The following is a 23,780-nucleotide window of genomic DNA, read 5'->3' as shown; positions in this document are numbered from 1 at the left end:
CAAGCAACAGGTGTCAAAACTCAGCAACCGGCCCGCAGAATGTGACTGTTGCTGTCTTCATGTGGGGGCTCTTGGATTTCCCCCTGATCTGTTTAGAGGGATGAAGGCATGGGAGAGGCCTGACTGTACTACGTGGCCCACACCTTTAATCCCAGCACTCAGGGGGCAGAAGCAGGAAGGTCTCTGTGAGCTCCAGGCCAGCCTGGTCTACAGAGTGAGCTCCAGGCCAGCCAGGGCTTCATAGTAAGGACTTGTCTCTACAACAATAAGTGAATGAGACTGCACATGAATTATCCTTTTCATGTCTAATGTCTCCTGCTTTCTCTATGGCCACAGGCTCATTACCTCCCCTCCTTAGAAGTCCTTCCCCTCCAGGATGATACACGCCCGTCGAACCTTCACACACCTCCCTGGCTCTCCCAGACTCTCCGCTTGCTATACTCATTGTCTGCCTCCTGGGCTCAAGGGTTCGCTCACACTTGTCATTATATCCCAAAGTCTGGCAAGCATCAATCGTTGTCTCTGTTAAGTGCTTAATAAACGTTGCTATATGAGACTAAGTTCTCCACTTCACGTGTTAGCCAAGCGCTTAATTCCACTCTGTAGTAGCATGGAATTCAAACTACTAATTTGATCATGTTTCAATTCAACTTGGCAGTCGTCTGAAAAGCAAACCTGGATTCATCTATCAGAGTAAAGACTCCAAATGGATCAAAGAGGGTTAGAAGGAAAAAGAAAGAGAAGGGCAAAAAGCAGACAGAGAAGGCGAATAGGTGAGGCCCAATACTTCAAAATGCAAATGCTACTGAAGAATGAATGCCCTGGTAAATGTGGCTACCTAAAAAGCAAACACTTCTAGGAAACAAACCAACCACAATTACCCCCTATAAAGTGAGAAAACTAGGGGAAAAAAAGCTGTTAATTTTCATTAAATGAGCCAAGATACAAAGAGGCAAGTTTACAAAACAGAAAAATGAACCAAACTGCACCAAAAAATATCCCACTGTACTCAAAGAGAATGGTAAACCCCAGACTAAATTTAAACAGCATGTTTCATCCACCATCTTAGCCAGCATTCAAATGTTTGCACACACACCATCAACGGGGCCCGGGTGGAGTCTGTGAATGAAGGAGAGCAGCCTCCCCGGTGAGCACAATTGCCAGGCTGGCTCCCAACATCCTCTCTGAGCTGCTGCAATCCCAGGAACCTGTCCTCCAGGCAGACCAGTGCGAGGCAGGCAGAGCGCCACATGCCCCCATTAGTGACTGCGGCAGGACATGTCATACACGGTGAAGGCTGCTAAGGCCTCCGCGTCTGCCAGTGTGAGTTACATAATGAAACTGCTGAGCTGTAGGAGGGTATTGAAAAAGACCTCTAGTCACTGACCTTGAAAAAAGAAACCTCTAAGTTGCACAGTTAATTGTAAGAAGCAAGATGCAGTGCCATTGTGTGGTATGCCAAGTTCTGTGTAAAATTTTCACCATTATTGAAAAGGTTCCTTTTAAAACCCAGGGGGAAAATTTAAGGGTACACACACACCGATCAAGTGGAGGCTTAGTTTTTGAGAGTCAGACATGGGGGGAAGAACAAAGGAAGGAGGCGTCTCACTACACAGCCTTTATCTCACTGTGGGAAGAAGTGAACCGTGGGAAGGTATCGCTTCTCACAGAGCTTTAATTCCAGAGACATTTCCATTCTCACAGGCACCTGTGCATCATTTAGCCTGAGAAAAGCAGATGGGTGACATGGCAGATTCTGTGGTGCAATTACCAAATAAAGACCTACCGGATACCTACTATTCACTTAGCAGTATCCCTACTGGGAAATGTCAAAGAGAGGATGCCTGTGCATAAGACGCACGACAGAGCCTGGAGAGACGCATCAATGATGGAAGCTCCTGCCGTTCTAGAGGACCCAAGTTCAGTTCCCAGCACCCACTTGTAACTGCCTGTAACTCCAGCTCCGGGGGATCCAACACCCTTCTTCCGGCCTCCATGAACATCTTACACACTTGCAGCATAGAGTCATACAGTCACACGTACATCCGCATGCATACAAATAAATCTTAATGATAAAACATGTAGATAGCCACAGTCTCACACACACACACACACACACACACACACACACACACACACTTTACAAATGAGGCAACTGTGGTTGTGGGCTGGGAGTGTGGCTTGGTTGGCAGAGTGCTTGCCTAGCTCGCACAAACCCCTTCGTGTCCCAGCACCACATCAACCAGGTGGTGTGTACCTCTAATGCCAGCATCTAGACAGTGCAAGCCGTAAGATCAAAAGTTCAGGGTCGCCAGGCGGTGGTGGCGTATGCCTTGAATCCCAGCACTCGGGAAGCAGAGGCAGGTGGATCTCTGTGAGTTCAAGGCCAGCCTGGTCTACAGAGCGAGTTCCAGGACAGCCTCCAAAGCCACAGAGACCCTGTCTTAAAAAACCAAAAAAAAAAAAAAGTCCAGGGTCATCCTCACCTATATAGAAAGTTCAAGTCCAGCCTGAGCTGTGTGAGACCCTGCGTCAGAAAAAGAGAAAAGAAATAGATGCCAATTTGAGACTACGGCTGGAAGGTGTAAAGTGAAGACAAGTCGATCTCACCACAAGAAAGGTGTCCAGGGGCTGAGGGACAGCCACGTGGGTAAGGAAGCTCGCTGTGCACACATGAGAACCTGAGCTCAGCTCCCTAGCACACACGTGAAAGCCGGGTGTAGTGGTCAGCGCTCTGACTCCAGTGCTGGACAGTGAAGAGAGGGGAGGGGGGACTGCTGGGGCTTGCTGGCCCGCCACACTGCCCCAAAATGAGAAAGTCTAGGTTCAGTGACAAACCCTGCCTGAAGGGTTAAGATGGAGTGATAAAGCAGGAACCCCACTTACTTCTCTGTCCTCTGCAGACAGGAACACACACAGGTGCGCACACATACAGGTGCACACACACATACAGGTGCACACACACACAGGTGCACATACACAGACAGGTGCACACATGCAGGTGCACTCACATACACACACACACACTCATACCCAACAATAAAGGTATCCTAAGCTGGGAGACCGGAAGCTTGAACTTGACTGGGGACAATAGGAAGCGAGGGAACAGATCACAGAATGACCCCGACTGGGCATTCCCCACAGGCTGGACCTCCGCCTGGGAAGCAGGGCACCTTGTAAGTGACAAGTGAATGAGAAGTGGGCGGAGCCAGGGCAGAAGCCAGAATGCTGGGCCACTCTGAAATGCCCAAGGAGTCTGGGAAGGCTCTCCGGGTCCGGTACACACGTAACCCGGAGAGACAGAGGGGTGGAAGCCTGGGTGTAGCTTTGAAATTGCCGTATGTGCGGGCAACTGGGACAATGGAGACTAGGATCATCGACTCGTCCCTTTCCATGTTTTCACTTGGAGTGTGGAGGAGGAAAGAGGCAACTTCCCTAATCCTGCGACAACAGTAAATTTGCCTAAGTATTAAGAGTCTGAAGAAAGCCACTCTGATTGTGTGGAAGGTTTATTCTAGTCCAGCAAAAGGCAGACTCCCCCTCCCCCCCCCCACCCCCAGGTTTAAAGATGGACAGACAGGTTTTATTTCTCCAGCTCTACTTGGCTCCAGCCATGTGACCTTGGGTGAGTTAAACATTTTCATTAAGCATCAATTTCCTGATCTTCTAAAGAAGGATAATAATATTGACCCTTAAAAGCCACCGTGAAGAGGAAGCTGTACCATGTCCACAAAGCACTTAGCACAGACCCGGCCTAACAGGTTCATTTCTTCACGTGATTTAAAAATTGATCAGTGAAGGGAGTATTGGGTTTTTTTTAAATGCTAAGAAGTTGCTTAGCACAAAATCATCGCAGCCACTAACTTTGTTATTTTCCATAAGATCAAAGTGGTGGTGAAATCCAAGCCATAGTTTAATGTTTACATGGCAGTAATGAGACAGCAGAGGTATAGAATACAGAGCACACACACGCACGTGTGAATGAAACACACATGTACAGGGTCTCACGCAGCCCAGGATGGCCCCAAACTTAGTAAGTAGCTAAATATGACCTTGAACTTCTGTTATGCCACCTCCTAAGTGCTGGGATCACTGGTATATGCCACCTCACCCAGTTTACGTCATCCTGGACTCGGTCAGAGCTTCATGCACACGCTAGGCAAGCTCTCTACCAACCGAGCTATAACCCCACCCCCACGCGGCTAAATTCTGAGCAGAAACAAAGGCCCAGCAAAAATCAGGAAGTTCATTGCTTTGGAGGCCCAAGAATTCAAGGCCAGAAGAGATGGTGGCTCAGGGGTTAAGAGCACTGGCTGCTCTTGCAGAGGACCTGGGTTCAGTTCCCAGCAACCGCATGGTAGCTCCCAATTGAAACCAGTTCCAAGGGATCCAATGCTCTCTTTCAGTCTCCATGGGCACCAGGTACACAAGCTTGAATGTATGTGTATACATGCATACATACACAAGCACTTATACACACATACACATACACACACACACACACACACACAAAATACTTAAAAAAAATTCAAGACCAGTCCAGGCTATGAGATCCTGCCTCAAAAATGTATCTTGACTATTATGAACCATTCTACCCTAATCTTTTTACTTGAAAAAAATTATAAAGGAAGACAGTCACATGGTTCATGATGCCTTTGCCCACAGCAGTACCAACATAACTACACAGTATTCACCCATAACTGCACAATATAAACCCAGAAGGCCAAATTCTTCCCCTGAGGATGGCTAATCCCAAAATCATTACTTAGATAATGGCTGTCATTGAACAGACGGTGAGTTTGAAGCAGAAAAAAAGAAACCACCAGTCGGGCAGTGGTGGCACACACCTTTAATCCCAGCACTCGGGAGGCAGAGGCAGGCGGATCTCTGAGTTTGAGACCAGCGTGGTCTACAGAGCAAGTTCCATGACAGCCTCCAAAGCCACAGAGAAACCCTATCTCGAAACCCCCCCCCAAAAGAAACTACCTAAACCAAACACCTTCTACTTTTGCATTAACTGTGGGATTCTCACGGTTGCATTCACACTAGGGCTTCCTCTAAGGGTACGTGTGAGCGAAATTCTCACTGGAAAAATCTCATGGGTAAACAGAATGGGGGAAAGTATGTATGGCAGGGGAGCTTGCAAATTACAGCCACTATAAATGAACAAGCTTTCAGTCTTAAATGTCATAAACATGAATCTCTGCTACTAATTTAAAGTCAAATATTAACAGTCTGGGGACCAACATAGCAGGGTTTTATTCCAAATATTTACTATAACTGGGGTGACTAGAAATGTCAAGCAAGCCATCTGGAAAATTCTGAGTCAAGAGTGATGGCTCCCTAAGAGAATCAGGCCGTGCATCCTGCCATCGGGTTCAGCAGGCTCCCTGCATCCCTGCCCTCTGTACAAAGCGCCTGTCTGTCTGATGCAAGGTGATGGCGTCACAGATGGTGTGGCCGGTGAGAGGAAGCGCTGGCTGATGGCTAAGAGCTGCCTAGGCCCCCAACACACAGTCATGCACGCAGCTGGGTCTCACCTACATCCACGGCTGACTCCTTATCTCCTGAGTTGCAAAAGGAGTCTTCCCTCGCCCTCAATACCCACTAGCGAAACTGGCATGGAGGGGATGCTGGGAAGGGGAAGCGGTCAGTGTCACATCAATATAAAAAACATCCAAGCCTCAGGGATGGAAGCACCCTGTGGTGGCATTATTGACTGTCAGCCTGTCAGGCTCTAGAAACCTCTAGAAGACAAACCTCTAAGCATGTCTGGGAGGCCCACCCCAAAGGTGGATAGTGCTCTCCCGCAGCCTAGAGACTGACTGAGGGGAGAAAATGGGCTGACACCGGCATCCATCCCTCTCCGCTTCTTGACTTCAGGTGACGGCTGCTTCCCACCACCATGGACCAGGCAGACCCTCAAGCTAGTCAGGGGACCCCTTTCCTTCCCTAAGTTGTTGCCTTTGTGACAGTAATGAGAGAAGTAACCAATTATCCCGTGTGAGAATGCCGGGACCCACAGTACTGGGTCATGTACACATGACGCTCAGAGATACGGTCTAGAAAGCCAGTTCACAACACGAGGAGTAATGGAAGCATTGAGAGCACACTTTCCCAGATGATGGCCAGCTCAGCCTCCCAGATGATGGCCAGCTCAGACAAACCCAGGCTCAAACCCTTGCAAGCTGAGTAGCCTAGGAAAGGAGCCTGGGTGTTGTTACTTCTAAAGGGCAACCTGTCCCCTCAGTGGATAGCTTGAGAAGGAATAAGAAAATATGCAGGTCGTGTGTGATGCTAAGTGACATGTTTAGTGAGAAAGCCAGGCTTCCGAGTGTCGCTAACTATGGATATTCATATTCTGTGAATCAGACAGACACACGGAGGGACAGTGAGATGACTGGGGAAGTGATAATAGGATGTCTTAATAACAAATCACCATTAATAGTCAGGAGATTCTGGGAGGCAGGCTGGACTTCCCTTGGGAGGGCTACAAATCTGTAATTACTGTGGAATCCATGCTGAGGAGCCTCAAAAACCTAAAAACAGAACTAGCATATGCTCCAGCTGCGACACTCGGAGGTATGCATTCAAAGAAGCCAAACCAGATCACTACAAGGATATTTAACGTATGTACACTTACATTCACACATTCACAATCGCCATGTGATGGGCTCAAGCTAGATGCCCACCAACAACTGAATGGAAAAAGAAAATGCGGTACACACACAATAGAATATTTATTATTCAGCCTTTGAAAAAAGGAACGGAATTGTCACTGGCAAGAGAATGGGTTACCATGCCAAGTGAGATGAGACAGACCTGGGCATGGGCTTTCTCTCATAAAGGAAACCTATTGAGAGGACGCAGGACAAGGTGGGGTTTCGCACAAGACGGAGGTAACTTGCAGAAGGCAGAAAAGAAGAGAGAAGGTAATGGAGGGGTTAATATAGTCAATATATACGATGAATGTGCATGGAAATGTCATAATGAAATCTATTGTTTGGTACAATATATACTTGCAAAAACATTTTTTTAAAGTTATAAAACCAATGAGTCCACAACGTGGCCTGACAGGTGATGAATTGAGAAAAGCTAAAATCAACTTCTGTGCCTGTAACGGCCAAGCAGGAAATCCAGCACAGAGTGAGGTGTCACCAGGAAATCCAGCACAGAGTGAGGCGTCACCAGGAAATCCAGCACAGAGTGAGGTGTCACCCGCAGTAGGCAAGGACTATGGTCTATGGGCATTAACCCAAGACCTTTAGGACGAAAAGCATTATTTCCATCCAGGAAAGTCAGTTAAGAACCAAGAGCATAGAATTGTGTGTGCCAGGTGATGGATGGGACAACCTTGTGCATGGTTGGCGGTCCTCCCCGCACCATTCTGTGATTATGCTAATGAAAATTCTACCGGGACTTTTTAAATGTAGCAATTCAGTGAGCTTACCTTATGAACAAAAGAACCAACATTCATGAAAAAGGAGGGAAAGAGACTCACCCCAGCAGATACAAATATTAGCAAAGTTATGAATACACACACACACACACAGAGTATGATATAAATGTTTATACTCCTACCCCATTCTGCTGCTATGATTTAAAAAAAACCCCACACATCTGAAAATAGCAATTTGGGGAAGAAAGCGTTTATTTCAGCTTATACATCTAGGTGACAGCTCATCACTGGGGAAGTCAGGACAAGAACCTGAAGTAGAACCATGGAGCAATGGTGTTTGTACCTTTAATCCCAGCAGAGACAGAGGCAGGAGGATCTCTGTGAGTCTGAGACCAGCCTGGTCTACAGAGCGAGTGCCAGGACAGGCTCTAAAGCTACACAGAGAAACCCTGTCTTAAAAAACAAACAAAAAAGAAGAGTTCATAGAATATGGAACGGTGCCATCCACAGTAGGCTTAGGCCATTTTATCAGAACACGACAATCATGTTCTCAAGGCACCCAAGTGAAATGCCTTCCTAGGTGACCTAGACTACGTCAAGTTGACAGTTACAGCTAACAATGGATGCCCAACTTATGCATTTAAATCCTAACTTTGGGGATGGTGCTGTTGGGAGAAAATGAGGTCCGGGACTTACTTCTCACTAAAGGTGAGTTACCCTTCAACTTGTCCCACAAGGTGGCCACAGGTCTTTACACCTTCCCTCTCTAATGCCTGAGCTAGCCATGTGGAAAGGAGAACTTTCCATGTCTCATAGAGCATACTAATTCTCAAGAGCCTGAGAAATCAGCTCATTGGGATTAAGACACTTTACATTTCTAAGCTGGTTTTTAAGAAATTACACATAAGCATAAGCCAAACTTAATGGATCACATGCTTATAGGCATCAAAGACAATAGCAGGCAGAGCAAGCACTCACTCCACTCCACAGATGGAGACTAGAAATCCGGCCTCCCTGTCTTATGGTATCCCTAGAGGATGATGACCCAGCAGCCCAGGCCTAGATGGTAATAAATCTGTAGACATCGAAAGTTCTATGAATACAGTAACGCCTAGAAATGATTTCTCCCAGCCTCAGTTTGAACCACTGACCCTGCCTGAAACATAAATTCAGAAAACATCAATGCTTGGTGCTGGAGAGATGGCTTAGTGGTTAAGAATGCATATTGTTCTCAAACACCTGGGCTCAATTTCCTGCACCTATGTTGAGCAGTTCACGAGCACCTGTAACTACAGCTCCAGGCCATCAGACTCCCTCTTCTGTCCTCCTCAGGTATTACTCTCATGTATGCGTGCGTGCGTGCGTGCGCGCGCGCACACACACACACACACACACACACACACACACACACACACAATGAAAATGCTCCTGTAAGTATCTCTTCACTCATGATCCTGTGGGTAACCCCTTGCCATTCTATGGCTAACCAGTCAGCATGCTGTGAGTAACCCCTTACCCACGCTCCTATAGTAACCCGTCAGCATGCTGTAACCCCTTACCCATGCTCCTATAGTAACCCGTCAGCATGCTGTGAGTAACCCCTTACCCACGCTCCTATAGGAGGGTTATTTACTAAGTCCTACAAACCCACAGGTTCACAAAGATGGGGTTAGTGAAATCACTGATTTGGTCATCAGTGCCCTGCCTGGAACGGATGCCCATTTTTTTACATCTTCCCAGGAAAAGTATCACAAGACCAATTATACATAAACACAAAATGTCCCAGACTATAGTCTGGTACAACCTTAGCTAACTCACTTTATTCTGGGATTAAACACACACCCGATGAGCACCTCTGTGTGCGAGGCTGCACTGCAGATGACAGAAACAACAAACAAAATGTCCCAGCCTCACAGAAACGGCTTTCTGAAGAAAAAGGTAAGCATACCAAACATAAGACTGTTTTTAGATATCACAGCATAAAGCAATGACTGATAACCAGTTAGCTTGTTCAGTGTCACATTGGTGGCCATGGAAGATCTCACGAGAAGACAGTATTTGGCTCAAGACTAAGAAGACAGGGACTGAAAAGATGACTCAGAAGTTCAGTGCTTCCTCTACAAGCACGAGGCTCAGAGTTCAGATCCCCAAAAACCCATATCAATGTCATGTGGGCGTGGTAGCACGTCTAAGAAGGGGGTCCCCAGTGCAAACTGGCTAATCAGACTGGCCATACGGATACCTTGGCTAAGGTTTCTATTGCTGTGGAGAGACATCATGACCATGGCAACTCTTAAGAAAAACCCTCCACTGGGCTGGCTTGCAGATTCAGAGGTTCAGTCCGTTATCATGGGGGACTTGGCAGCCTAGAGGCAGACGTGGTACTGGAGCAGGAGCTGAGACCGGGAAGGAGCTACATCTGATCCCACAGGCAACAGGAAGTGAACCGAGACGCTGGGTGTATCTTGAGCAAAGGAGACCTCAAAGCCCACCTCCATAGTGACACACTTCCTCCAACAAGGCCACACCTACTCCAACAAAGCCACACCTCCTAATAGTGACACTCCCAATGAGCTTATGGAGGGCCAATTACATTCAGACTACCACAGTGAGCTATGTGTTTGATTGAGAGACCCTTCCTGCCTCAATAAACAAGGTGAACAATGACAGAGGATGATTCCAGATATCAGCCTGGAGCCTCCACATGCAAACACATGCATGCACACCCACATGTGTCCACAGGCGGCAGCAGCAACAAGACGACTGGGACTCACCAAGAACTGCACTGTACTATCCAAGGACAAATACCCTGGGGAGGAATTCAACCAGTGCAAAGGCCCTGGGATTGGTACCCCGGTGCATGGGGGTGTGTGATGAGGGAAATAAGCCAGGCACAGAACAGGGCTTGAGGTTAAAGAGACAGTGAATGGGAGAAACCAATCTTGCTAAGAACGGAACTAGAGAGCCAGTGTGCTGCCACACAACTATGCCAAGCTTGTGTCCATCCCCAGTCCTTGCGGCCCCATACTTCGTACCCCTAGGTCTTGAACTGAAAGCTGCAGACCATCGACAGGTGGGCCCGGACAGCCGGGCCAATGACAAGCCAATGACAACAGTGGCTTCCAGGGAGCTTCTCCTCGGCACCACAGTTAGGTATGAAACCGCTGTTTGTGTACAATTTATGAATGTCTACCCAGCGTGCATCATCTCTACTGAGTCATTTTCATGGTGAAATTGCATTAGCCGTGCTCGGGAGATGGGCGTTTCTTGATTTACCCTGGCCTCCATCTCTCCTCCTGTCTCACATCATCGACCCAGAAGGTATTTCACCCCAGAATCGAGTCGCAGAACAAAGGGCGAATGCACACTCAGGAATCCCATAACCTCTCCCTCTGCCGCTGCAGACAAAGAGGCTTCTATTTCACGGTTAAGCCCCAGTCTCCCACCACAGGGTCAAAGCAGCCAAGGGGAGGGAAGGCCCAGTGCAATTCTAAGGCAGATGGCTTCAGAGAGCAAATTTGATTTTCTTCGAATCGATAACTCATTTGTGACAAAAGGCACGCCTGTCTACTTAGAGATCATTATCTCCTTCCCAAATGCTCAGGCACACATTTTGAAGCTCAAAGGGACACCCCCTACTTGTGCGACAAAATATTTTGTGCTGAGAGAAAAAAATTCTTTTCACCTTGGGCAACATTACACACTCGGACTGGAGCTGTGGACACAGCTCTATGGAATCCACGCAGTAGATGTCGCTGACACCAAGGCAAGGTCCGCTGCTGGTGCGGTGAAGACGCAGGTGGGAAGTCTTCCGGGGAGCTGGGGAGATGCCTCAGTTGGTAAAGCACTCGTGACACAGGGTGAAGACGCGAGTTTGCTCTCCAGAATGCACTTGAAACGACAGGCACGGTGGCGAGTGCGGAGATCTTAGCAATGGGAAATGGAGACAGGATCTCTGGGGCTCACTGGCCCCCAGCCTACGTGCTGAAGTTCCAGACTGATGAGACCCTTCCTCAAACAAAAACTGGAAGCATCTGAGGAATGACGCAGGGTTAGTTCTCCGACTCCCACACGCATGCATGCACACGTGTGTGCACCCAGATGAACACACATGCTCATACACATACACACAATCGGCTCTGAACAGGGGCACTTTACTAGTTCCTTGGGGATAGCCCCAGGGAGCTCTATAGACCTTCTACATCTATAGGCCAGCGAGGTATTTTTGCTGAAAATGCTACGTCATCCAGAACCTTCCAAGCCCTTCGCAACTACCTTCCTTTCTTTTTCTTTTGAAGTTTTCTTTTGAGATATGATCTAGCTAGGTAGCCTGGGCTGACCCTGAACTGACAGCAATCCTCCTGCCTCAGCTTCCTGAGTGTTTGGGGAATTCCAGACATGTCCCACAATGCTCTCTGTTCCGGTTAGTAAATGGGCAGACCTGGCACATAAGGGGGTGCCACAAAGGTGTTGGGTATTCAGGACCAGCAATGGACACCAACTTTGAATCTCTGAGCACAGCCTGTGTGTAGAAGCGGCCACCCCGTGGGAGTGCAAACTTGTGCAGCCACTGTGGAAATCAGTATGGCGATTTCTCAGAAAACTAGGAATCAACCTACCTGCAATACCACTGCTGGGCATATGCTTCAAGGAGGCACATTCACACCACAAGTACATTTGTTCAATTATGTTCATAGCAACATTATTCATAATAGTCAGATCTTAGAAACAGCCTAGATGCCCCTCAACTGAAGAATGGATAAAGAAAATGTGGTATATTTACACAATGGAGTACTACTCAGCAGTAAGAAACAATGACATCCTAAAATTCGCAGGCAAATGGACAGAACTAGAAAAAATCATCCTGAGTGAGGTAACCCAAAACCAGAAAGACAAATATAGTATGTACTCACTCATAAGTGGATACCAGACATAAAGAAAAAGGTACCCAGCCTACAATCCACAACCCCAGAGAAGCTAGAACCCTCTTCCAGAAACAGATGGAAGCAGATGCAGGAATCCATGACTAACCATTGGGTCGAGCTCCTGGAGTACAATTAAGTGAAGGAGGAGCGATAATATCAACAAAGGAGTCAAGACCGTGATGGGGAAACCCACAGAATCAGCTGACCCAAGCTAGTGAGAGATCAGACCCAGGTCTGACAAACTGGGAATCTGCATAAGACTGAACTAGACTCCCTTAATATAGGTGACAATGGTACAGCTGGGACAATATATGAGGCAGTGGGTCCAAGATCTAACTCTAATGCACAAACTGGCTTAGTGGAGCCCATTCTATATGGAGAGATACCTTGCCCAGCCTAGACACAGGGGTGTGGGAGGGGGGGTGGAGAGGTGCCTCGGTCCTGCCTCAACTATATGATGGGATAGCCTTAGTAAGTAGACTTCCTAGGGGAGGCCTTACCATCTCCCAGGAGCAGATGGGAAGTGGGGGGGAGGGGGTAACGAGAGGAGAGGAGGGAGGGGGAACTGGAATTGGAATGTAAAAAATAAAATAATAAAAATAATTTTAAAAAGAAGGGGCCACCCAGGATGTTCTAGCCTTTCCCATTGCAATCCCTCTCATCCAAGAAATTTTACATGACCACGGCAGATAAGCATATAGAATATATATACAAACCAAACATTTGCTGTTAATAAATCACAAGGGTTTGTTTTAAAACAGTTATATGTTATACAAACAATGTTACCATTTATCTAAGAATAAGGTAAATTTACATATTAACAGACTAAATGCACCTGTTTAATTACATGAAGAGTTATGCATTAGCCAAATATTGATGCTGCAGGACACAGAGTGTGGTCTGATGCTCTGGGTTTGTAAGTGTCAATTCTGAAAATGTCACTTCAGTTTTTTAAGAGATGGACAAAGTGTGTTGTTCAGTGGTTATGAGCACTGGCTGCTCTTCCAGAGAATCTATGTTCAATTTTCAGTACCCACAAGGCAGTTCCCCAGTAACCCCAGTTTCTGGGGATCCAGTACCCTCTCCTGGTTTCCACAGGTGTGCACATACGTACACACACATACATGAATAAAAACAAGATAAGCCTTTTTTTCAAAAGTCGGTATCGGCTCACAAGTGTTAGTACATGGCAGCTCAGCTCTGGGCTGAAGTCTAGCTGTCCCTTAGCCAAAATGCTTGGGACCAGACAGTTTAGATTTTAGACTTTCCAGATGTTAGGATACCTGCATAAATACAAGGATGGATTTCCAAGCGGAACAGGAAATGTAGTACTCTTTCCTATGCATACCTTGAGTCTAGACTGAGTATAACTTTCTACAATATGTTTAGTCCAATGGCATTTGTGCGTATGTGCATGTACATATGTACGTTCTTAAATTATGAGTGCCCATGTAAGAACTGCACACACATGTGTGCATGCATGTGGGGGGGGGTCAGGGGCCACCTCCAGCACCATTCCTCAGACGAGGTCCATCTTTATGTTTTATTTGGTGGGCGGGTTGCTTGTTCGTCAACTGTCTGCAAGCCCCAGGGACCCACCTGTCTCTGCCTCCTCAGCACGCAGCTGCACGCCTCCACGCTCAGCCTCTGCAGGCCGAGTCACGCACACGATACACACTGATCCAGCCCCGGGCCCTGCAGTCTGACTGCAGCACCAGGTCAGATGGGAAGCCTTTCTAGCTGTCTAGCTACGCTGGTGTTCAGAGGGTTTTAGATTTAGGAGCACTGTGGACTTGAGATAGGGGTTACCTCCATCTATTATGCTAAAGACAGTCTGGCCCAAAACTGACAAGAAGGGAGCTGCTGGGCTTTCCCCAAACACAGCAGCCCCTCCCACCCTGCCAGGTATCCCCCGGGGCGGTAGTCGCTGTCACCACAGCTGCTAACGCACTGGAAGGAGGAATCTGAGTGCTCGTCACTCCCTGCACAGTGGAACGGACGAGAATTTCATTTCCTTTTATCCTCAAGGATAAGACTGCGGAAGGCTCCAAATTATTCCAGTTTTGAAGAGAATTTCACCTCGTGTTAGATCTAATTGGGTCTGTATGGCTTTCACAGCCTGGGAAGCTGAAGAGTCTGTTGGATCAAGTGGCCTCAAAAGAGGTAAGAGCGAGGCGGAAGGCAGAGAATGAGGACGCTGAGGAGATGGATCAGTGAGGCGCATGACATCGATGCCAGATCCACACTTTAAATTAATAATAACAACAACAGTAATAATAATAGCACTTAATAGCTGGGCATGGAGGTGCGTACTTGTAGTTGCAGCATGGGGAGGCAGGTGGCTCATTAAACCAGCTAACCCAGCCTGCTTGGCATGCTCCAGGCCAGTAAAAGATCATGTCTAAAAAAATAAATAAATAAAAGGAGGGAGAGGCTGGAGAGAGAGATGGCTCAGTGGGTGAGGGTGCCCGCTGCCCGCAGTGTCAGTCGCCACCTTGGCTAAATCTAGAGTCAGCTGGGGCATGCGTGTGCCTGGTGCCCACAGAGGTCAGAAGAGAGCGCTAAATCCAAACTAGAGTTGTAAACCTCCATGTGGGCGCTGGGAATAGAACACAGGTCCTCTGCAAGAGTGACAAGTGCTCTTAACCTCTGAGCTGGTCTTTTACTTCCTATTATGCTCATTGGTCTGTTTTGAGACAGAGTCTTGCTATTTAGCTGACTCAGACTTGTAGCAATGCCCCTGGCTCAGTTCCTTCCCAAGTGCTGGGATCATAGACCTGCACCACCAGACCTGGTTGGGTTTGCTTTGGTTTGGGTTTTGCTTATTTATTTTGGGGGGTTGATTTTTACTTTGTTTGTTTGTTTGTTTTTTGAGACAGGGTTTCTCTGAGGCTTTGGAGGCTGTCCTGGAACTAGCTATTGTAGACCAGGCTGGTTACTTTGGTTTTAAATTGTTTATTTTTTTGGTTTTTTTTTTTTTCAAGACAGGGTTTCTCTGTAGCTTTGGAGACTGTCCTGGAACTCACTTTGTAGACCAGGCTGGCCTCGAACTCACAGAGATCCGCCTGCCTCTGCCTCCCGGGTGCTGGGATTAAAGGCGTGTGCCACCAACGCCCGGCTAAATTGTTTATTTTTATTTATGTGTCTGTGCCTGTTTGAGCTTATGTGTACCGTATTTGTGCAGTGTCTGTGGAGGCCATAGGACATCTGATATCCTGTGACTACAGTTACAGGCATTTGTGAGCCTTCCAATGTGGTGCTGGGAACCGAACCTGGATCCTCTGCAAAGGCAGTGTGTGATCTTAACCAGAGAGCCATCTTTGTTTGTATTTTTACCCCAGTGGTTTACTCTGTGTGTGTGTGTGTGTGTGTGTGTGTGTGTGTGTGTGTGTGTGTGTGTATGTAGGTGTGTGGTGTCCATCAGTATATAAGCCTGTGTGTGTGCGTGTGTGTGGTGTCCATCAGTATATGAGTGTGTGTGTGTGTGTGGTGTCCATCAGTATATGAGTGTGTGTGTGTGTGAGTGTGTGTGTGTGTGTGTGTGTGTGTGTGTGTGTGTGTGCACCTCCACATGCAGAGGCCCAAGGAGGTAGCCGTTCCCTTGGAGCTGGAGTTACAGTGGGATGGTTGACTGTTGTATGGATGCTGGGGTCTAAACTTCAGTCATCATGATGGCAGCAAGCACTCTCAACTGCTGAGCCATCTCTCCCATCCCATGTTTTCGTTATGGAGAACACACACACCAGCCATGACGGTGAGTTTACAGCACAGGTGAGTGGGATCAGGGAGAATCCTCTAGCTCAAGTCTCTCTGTGTAGAAGGAAAACTGAACACCAAGGAACAAACCCGACATTTCCAAAGTGCACGGGGCCTGAATCAGAAGATCCTCACCCCTTCACACCTCATAACAACCCCACAACCCCCCCTTCACCCCGCACAAGACCCTCACCGCTTCATACCTCATAACAACCCCACAGCTTCGCACCGCACAACAGCCTTGCCATTTCAGCACACAAAAACCTTTTTTCACGCTCAATTTCAATCTTTTTTTTTTTTTGAGAGAGAGAGTCTCACCTTATAGCCAGGCTATCCTGGAACTCACTATGTAAACCAGGCTGGACTCAAACAGATGGTGATCCCTCTCCCTCTCAAGCTGACAGACCCATACACACACACACACACACACACACACACACACACACACACACACACACAGAGAGAGAGAGAGAGAGAGAGAGAGAGAGAGAGAGAGAGAGAGAGAGAGAGAGAGAGGAACTCAAACAGATGGTGATCCCTCTCCCTCTCAAGCTGACAGATCCACACAGAGAGAGAGAGAGAGAGAGAGAGAGAGAGAGAGAGAGAGAGAGAGAGAGAGAGAGAGAGAGACTAACATGAAAAAAGTCCAAGACCTAACCTATTCAGAGGAAAATACTAAAAATTAATAAATCACAAATATAAAGATGTAGTCCAGAGCAGGGAGCCAGCAGAGAGCTCCCAGCACTATAAAAGGCAATTTGAAATTCCACCTCATGCAGATTAAAGCGATCAGGAGACAGAACACGCCTCCTGTCACACAAGAGCACAGAGGTGAGCAGCAGGGCACCCACGGGGTCTGCTCCCGGCACCTCCAGCAGGCAATGCTAGTGATTGCACCATGTTCAATTACGTATAATTATGACATTACTGCTACGGAACCCATCTTTGACTAATCTCTCCAAAAGCATCAATTGACTTGCTGTGCAAATCTCCTTGACACATGGGAGGGAAAATTCTCCACCCACTTTACAGGGTAAGAGACTAAAGCTACCTACAGGAGAGAGATGGCTTACACCTGCCTTGAGCGCGGATGGCAGGCGCCACTCCCGAGCTGACAGATCCACACACACACGCTGAGCATCATCATCAGTTCAAGGCCACCCTGGCTACAGTCTGAGGCCTGGGCGGTGAGAGGGGATGAGGACAGGCTGGCACCAAGACAAGCCACCAGCTGGAGTGAAATCAAGCCACCTTGTGGTATGAAGTGGTAAAGGCTACCGAGACCCACAAGACGACCCTGGCTCCATGGTGTGCTTTACGGACAGGTGCAAGGCCAGTGGAAGATTGGAGGAAGAAACAAACAACAAAAACACCTCACTATTTTTTTTTACATAGGGCTCACTGCGCAGCCGCGGCTGACCTGGAATCTGCTGTGTACACTGGGGGCAACCCTACTGTCCCTGCAGCCTCACACCTGGAAAGCAGGCATGTACCTTCAGCTCACTGTTTCTTGACTTCCAACCTGAAATGTCCCACTGGCATGCTGTGACAATACAGGGGTCACTCGGGAATCGCTAACCCATGCCATAAGGATTCAAACCAGAAAAATCAAGGCAGTTGTCCAAAGACTGTATAGGGGGAAAAAAGACTTAATAAGGAAAAAACTATGGTCTCTCTTACTTCAAACGTCAGTTAAGTCTCTACCAATAACCTTTTACATCTCAAACATCAAACTCTAAGGAGGCACTTCTCCAGGCAAAGCCAGTCTGTGCCAAGCAGGGTGCACAGAAGTCCCTGACTGACAGATGTCCCTGGAAGCCTGTGTCTAGAGCTCCCCAGACACAAAGGTTTCTTCTTCAGCCAGACAAGCGCAGGAAAGTTTAAGATAACATACCCCACACAGCAGTTACCTTGGGGGAGGACCACGGGCCAGGGAACCCGCAAGAGCTTCTGTCTGCATCTGACCTCAGAGGGATGAGGCAGGAGGAGGCCCGGCTGTTGGTTCGCACCACGGCAGAATGGGTACAGCCCATGAGGAGGGCCTGGAGGCCCCGCAGTCAGTGCCGAGTCCGGGCAGGCACCGGGAGCCAGGCTGTCGGCTGACCTCACGACACCACTCTCTCCTCCACAGCATCAATGTGATACAGAGCACGGGGTGGATAAACCAGCCACACACGCTCCTCTCAGGGGGATGCGGAGTCCCAGCAGAGGGGTCCCAGGCTGCATGGGATCCGCTCGCAGCCAGGCAGAGCCGGATCGCCCCAGGAAAGCACCAAGCCTTGATGCAGAACCCCTGGCATCTTTTATCTGCGTCCCTCCGTGCGCAAGGCCAGGGAGGTTCAAGCACATGATGGATAGACTGTCGTGCTCCTGGCAAACAGAGCGGGGCTTTTCCCAAGAGCAAGATCTCAAGTACACAACAGCCCTACCAGCTTACTTCTCTGGTGTACGCTGAAAAGCCATTTCCCAGAAGCTGGGGGTGAGGAGGGGGTGGAAGGAAGCACAGGCAGATAGATGACTTCCACCTCTCACTTCCGCCCTAGTCAGGTGGCCACTTTACCCCCTCTGAGGCTTAGTTTCCTTGCCTGTAGACCTGACAGACACGACTGTGGCCAGAATGACTCCCCCTGCCTGGGAGCCCTCTGCCTGACTGGGAGCACTTGGGACAGTCTGCAGGCTCATTTGCCATCATAACTGGTTGGGGCAGAGGCCCGTGCTACCACCCTCTAGTGGGTACAAGCTAGAGATGTTGCCGAATGCCTCACCAGGCTCAGGAGAATCCATCCCCTTGAGACAGATCCTCCATACTAAAGTGCCAATCCAGCCAGGGAGGAACCCTGGGGTGAATTGAATGCGGACAGGAGCTGAGAGCGCACCGTGTCCTACAGAAGAACAAGTCCTGCGGTGTCTGAACACGCATGCTAGCTCTCTCTACTCTAAATGTTTCTCCTGGTTTTAGGGCTGAGGAGGTAGCTCAGCTGATAAAGCGCTTATCACACAAACATTAGGAGCTGGACGCCATCTCCAGCACCCACATAGAAAGCAGGGTGTGGTGAATCCTGGGAGCTCGCTGTCCAATAGCCTACTAGTGACCCAGGTCCCAGTAATGGGCTCTGCCTCAAAAACTAAGGTGGACAGTCCCTAAAGGATCTCCCTCTCTCTCTCTCTCTCTCTCTCTCTCTCTCTCTCTCTCTCTCTCTCTCTCTCTCTCTCTCTCTCTCTCTCTCTCTCTCTCTCACCTCCTTCCTAGTCTTGTTTGTCTGGCTGCAATTTTAGTCAATACACAATTAAACTCAGAATATAAAACCTCCATGCTGAAAGCTGTAAGGGGCAGAGCACCAGCAGGAATGTGTGCACACACAGTGGGCAGCTTACAAATGCCTACTGTGTGATGTGCGAGAGCTTTATTCCAAGATGTATGCAGAGATGCCAAGCAACAGGACCTAACAAGGACGGAAGGCACCCCAAAGATAAGAGGCCAGGCAACGAGACGGAAATATCCCCAACAGTGGGGTCAGCAGGCATCAGCGGCCTCTGCCAGGGGCTGAGCTGGTTCAGGAGGAGTCAGAGATCGGGAGGAAGGCGCCAAGCCACTAATGGAATTCAGGGTTCCTTCTAAATGCCTCTGCAGCCTCGCCCCAGACGGTGCCCCTGGTAGCCTGGCTGGGTTGTCAGAGGGGTGGCTACTGAGAGCTCTGACCGCAAAATGACAAGGTTGGTATCTGTAGGAGAGGGACAGACTCATCAAATTAATAAAGCAGGATGAGGACCCAGTGCCTGGTGGTCTGAGAATGGACCCCCCACGAATCCCAGGGGCACCGTTCCTTTCCAGTTCGGGCCCCGCAGAAGGACTCCTCAAAAAGAGAGGTGGTGAGAAAAAGAATAGCCAGCCTGTCATCAACAAGGTAGTGACTTCAAAGTGTGCCATGACATTTACATCCACTTAGTGGTCTTCCAGAAGTGTGCCCCTCGAAGAAATCCACCACGGGGGAGACAGGGCCACCGCTATGCTGGGACCACGCTCAGCCAAGATGTCTGGATGGAAGGAGCAAGGACTCCCTGTACCCTGTACCCTGTACCCTGTACCGCCCTGCGCCCTGCGCCCTGCACCCTGCACCCTGTACCCTGTACCCCTGCATGCTTGGCCAGAAAGTGTAACGGGATCTAGAACTCACTGAACAAGCTTCAGACTGTGGCAACACTCTAGTCACCACAGACAACACTAGTCTGGGGCAGGGGTTGTAGCTCAGTCAAGTGTGTGCCTAGCCTACTGCCTGGCACCTCATTAAAAAATGCCAGCACTCAGGCACTGGTGACAGAAGGATCTGTAATTCAAGGTCATTCTCAACTACACAGGGAGTTTGAAGCTAACCCGAAGAGTTTGAGGCTAGCCTGAGCTACCTGAGACCCCCTTCTCAAACAAAACAAAACAAAATCTATAGTCCATTTTATGAGAACTAACTCAAATGTGAAAGCTATAAAACTACCAGAAGAAAAAAGTCTACGACTCTGGCCTCTCTGCCTTGGAAGACAACCCTGACAGAGGAGAGATGGACGAGTTTGCGCCTCCCGGGCCTGACTCTGTGACTACAAACCAACAGTCGACTTCCCTCACATCTGCATTTCCCTGCGTGACTCGCAAGGGATTCCTTATTTACAAATGCCCTCCCTTTCTGGGCTCAGAATGTCAGTTACCTTCTGCATCTCTGGAAACAGCCAGCATTCGGTTCTAACTGGAGGTCGCCAGAGATTCTGCCCATCTCGGGGACCCTGAACTGGAGAGATGGCTCAGTGGTTAGGAGCACTTACTGCTCTTCCGTAGGACCAAGCTCAAATCCCAGCACCCACATCTATGGCTCAGAATGACCTGTTAATGTCAGCTCCAGGGCAACCCCTGCCCTCTTCTGTCCTGATGAGTACAACACTCCCCTCGCCCCCACCACCACAGACACACACAGACACAGATACAGACACACACGCAATTCAAAATAAAATCTATACAACAGATCCCTATCAGCTATGTGATCTAAGGTAGTTAGTCATGATACATGAGAATTATACCTTCATTCTCTGTAAAGAAAGTAAAGGTTCTGGGGAGATGGCTCAGTGGTTAAGAGCACTTGGCTGCTCTTCCAGAGGACCCAGGTTAGATTCCCAGCACCCACACGGCAGCTCATCATCTGTAACATTGGGTCCATGGGGTCTAACGCCCTCTTCTGGCTTCAGCAGGCTCCAGGCACACACGTGATATACAGACATACATGCAGACGAAACACCCATACACTTAAAAAATAAGAATTCTTTTAAAGCATTATAAAATTTTTAAAGAAGAAGGTAGAATCTACATTATGGGATGCCAGGCGGGGCAAGTGGCACAGGCCTGCTATCCCAGATACCTGGGAGGCTGAGGCAGGAGGATTACAAACTCAAGGCTTGCCTGGGCCACAGAGTGAATTCAAGGCCAGCCTGGGACTCAGTGAGACAGACACTGTCTCAGAACGAAGAGTAAGAAGAGGACTGAGGATGTAGCTCAGAGTGCTCGCCAAGCATACACAAGGCCTAGGTTCAATCCCCAGGACCAAAGAGGTTAAAAAAGAATATTGGGAGAATGAAATCGAATGATGCCTATTAAAGAACTTAACACTCTTCCTTGCATTTTGACAGCTGACAGTACAGTAATCTCACAGACAAAGTATCAGTGTGGGGCATCAACAAACTCCTCATGACATACAAATTATTTCTAAAAGCAGTCATTCTTAGAGATAACCTGGGCCACTGAGATTGCTCAATAAAGGCACTTGCCACCAAGCCTGACGACCCAAGTCTGATCCCCAGAACTGACACATTAGAGAGAGCAGACTCCCGAACGCTGACCTCTGACCTCCACACACAGTGACACAGGAATGTATGCAAATTCATGTGCATGTACATACACACAGAGAAATAAGTAAATGTGCAAAAAATTTAAGACTACAAAGGATTAGTGTTGCTATAGCCACAACCTGAAAGTTGCATGCATCTACTTAGCTTATATGACATTATGTATGTGTATGTATATATACACATATTATCATATATATACATATATGTGTAACATGCTCTACCATCGAGCTGCACCCACAACCCCTGTGATACTGGTGTTTATGAAGGATACAGTTTACATGGGATGTATTTCTGAGTAGGGTACATTAAAATATCAGTTGTCCCTGTCACCTTACTTGTAAGAGCCCATCACCATCCCATAAACTTGCACAGCACATGCATTGTCTGTCTCTCCCACCAAGGTGTAGACTCCATAGGACCAGTCTCCATGGGCCAGCATCGGCATCGAACCTATAGGTACCCAGAGCTTTCTAAACCATGGGTCATGACCCCATAGAAGGTCTCATAACTGAATACGAGGCTTATAAAAAATGTGGCCACAGTAAAAGATTTCTGGACACACAATCACCACCACAAATTAATCTGAAATCAAATGCATAAGGAATCTGAGTGTTTCTGGCCACACTCACCGTGGGGTAGAGGACCAGCTCTCCACAGTCCTGCTTCTGAACACAATCTATGAGTGGGTCCTTGTGCTGTTCACACCAACATGTCATGTAACGCCAGGACTCAGACTCCAGACTATTAGTGCCGTGTAATCCATACATTTGATGGCAGTGGTTCACTGCAAAAAAAGTTCTCTATACTTATAAAATCATAATGGTTTAAGCCAGCACGATGGCCCACGCCTTTGATCCCAGTACTCAGGAGGCAGAGGTAGGCGGATCTCTGTGAAATTTAAGACTATCATAGCAAGTCCCAGAGAAGCTAAAGCTATAGAGTGAGACTCTGTCTAAAAAAAAAATATATATATATATATATAAATGAACAAACAGAACACACCATCATAATGGTTTAATTATGGAAAACAAAACTTCTCCCTGATGGCCATTCTTAGCAAAAAGTATCATTCCATTGCCTCTCTGCATTGTACTGTATTGCAGTGTTTGAGTTTTTAAAAAATGCTGTTTGATTTGCTGACTTGGACTTCACACACACACAAAAAATCATTAAGTGAATTTTGGCTTGGGATTAGACAGAATACCCAATAACTTCTGAAATGACTCTAGATATACTTCTGCCATTTGTACTATGTATTTATGCAAAGTGGCAGTCTCAGTACTGAGGACTATAAAGCCAGAGCATCAGCTCTGAAAATGATGACACCACAGTTTCAGATACTCAGCCAGGGAATAAGTGACTGAGCGTTCAACCCAAAAGTGGCTCCTCCGTCCCCCCTCCAGCTCAGAGAACACGGTGGAAGAGTGGGCAGGAAGACTCTCAGAGCCAGCAGGTGAGAAAGAGGGCCGTGAAATGCTGGACAGGAGACGGCTGTGCTCACAAACTCACAACAGCTATGCACAAGAAAAGACTTGCACAAGACGTCAACATTCCAGCACGGATGCCATGGGCTGAAGCCCATGAGGTCCTACACCGGGAGGAACCCTGGTGGTTGGGTGTTATTGGAGATGGGGAGCCATTTCCTTTGATGCTGTAGCCACCAGTAACTTGTCTGTGCTCCAGCAAATAATACACTCACTCGGACAACCCTAGTGAAACCCAGTGAGGCACAAAAAAAGTTGGGTTTCTGGTGGAGGGATCTTTTTAAGATTTGGAATTTGAGGAGAGAGAGAAAGAGAGGGGGGAATTGGTTCTCT

At 48.0% G+C, this 23,780-nt stretch overlaps 1 protein-coding gene across 4 annotated transcripts in view; it reads right to left on the bottom strand.

The window, feature by feature from the left end:
- The window catches only part of Osbpl10 (oxysterol binding protein like 10), a 217,297-nt gene that overhangs the window by 103,712 nt on the left and 89,805 nt on the right, over positions 1-23,780 (bottom strand). Inside the window, exon 1 of one of the 4 annotated variants that reach the window (XM_040739703.1) lies at positions 17,991-18,128. The exons of the other annotated variants lie outside the window; for them this stretch is intronic. Within the exon in view, the coding sequence (XP_040595637.1) occupies positions 17,991-18,113 (123 nt within the window). The 5' untranslated portion in view covers positions 18,114-18,128. Of the gene's footprint in view, positions 1-17,990; positions 18,129-23,780 lie in introns of those variants that run through there. 4 annotated transcript variants of the gene reach the window in all.

Source organism: Mesocricetus auratus, unplaced genomic scaffold (assembly GCF_017639785.1).
Source record: "Mesocricetus auratus isolate SY011 unplaced genomic scaffold, BCM_Maur_2.0 Super-Scaffold_100691, whole genome shotgun sequence".
Classification (NCBI taxonomy): Eukaryota; Metazoa; Chordata; class Mammalia; order Rodentia; family Cricetidae; genus Mesocricetus; species Mesocricetus auratus.
Note: the sequence above shows the minus strand (reverse complement) of the source record. Positions and strands in the feature narration are given on the sequence as shown.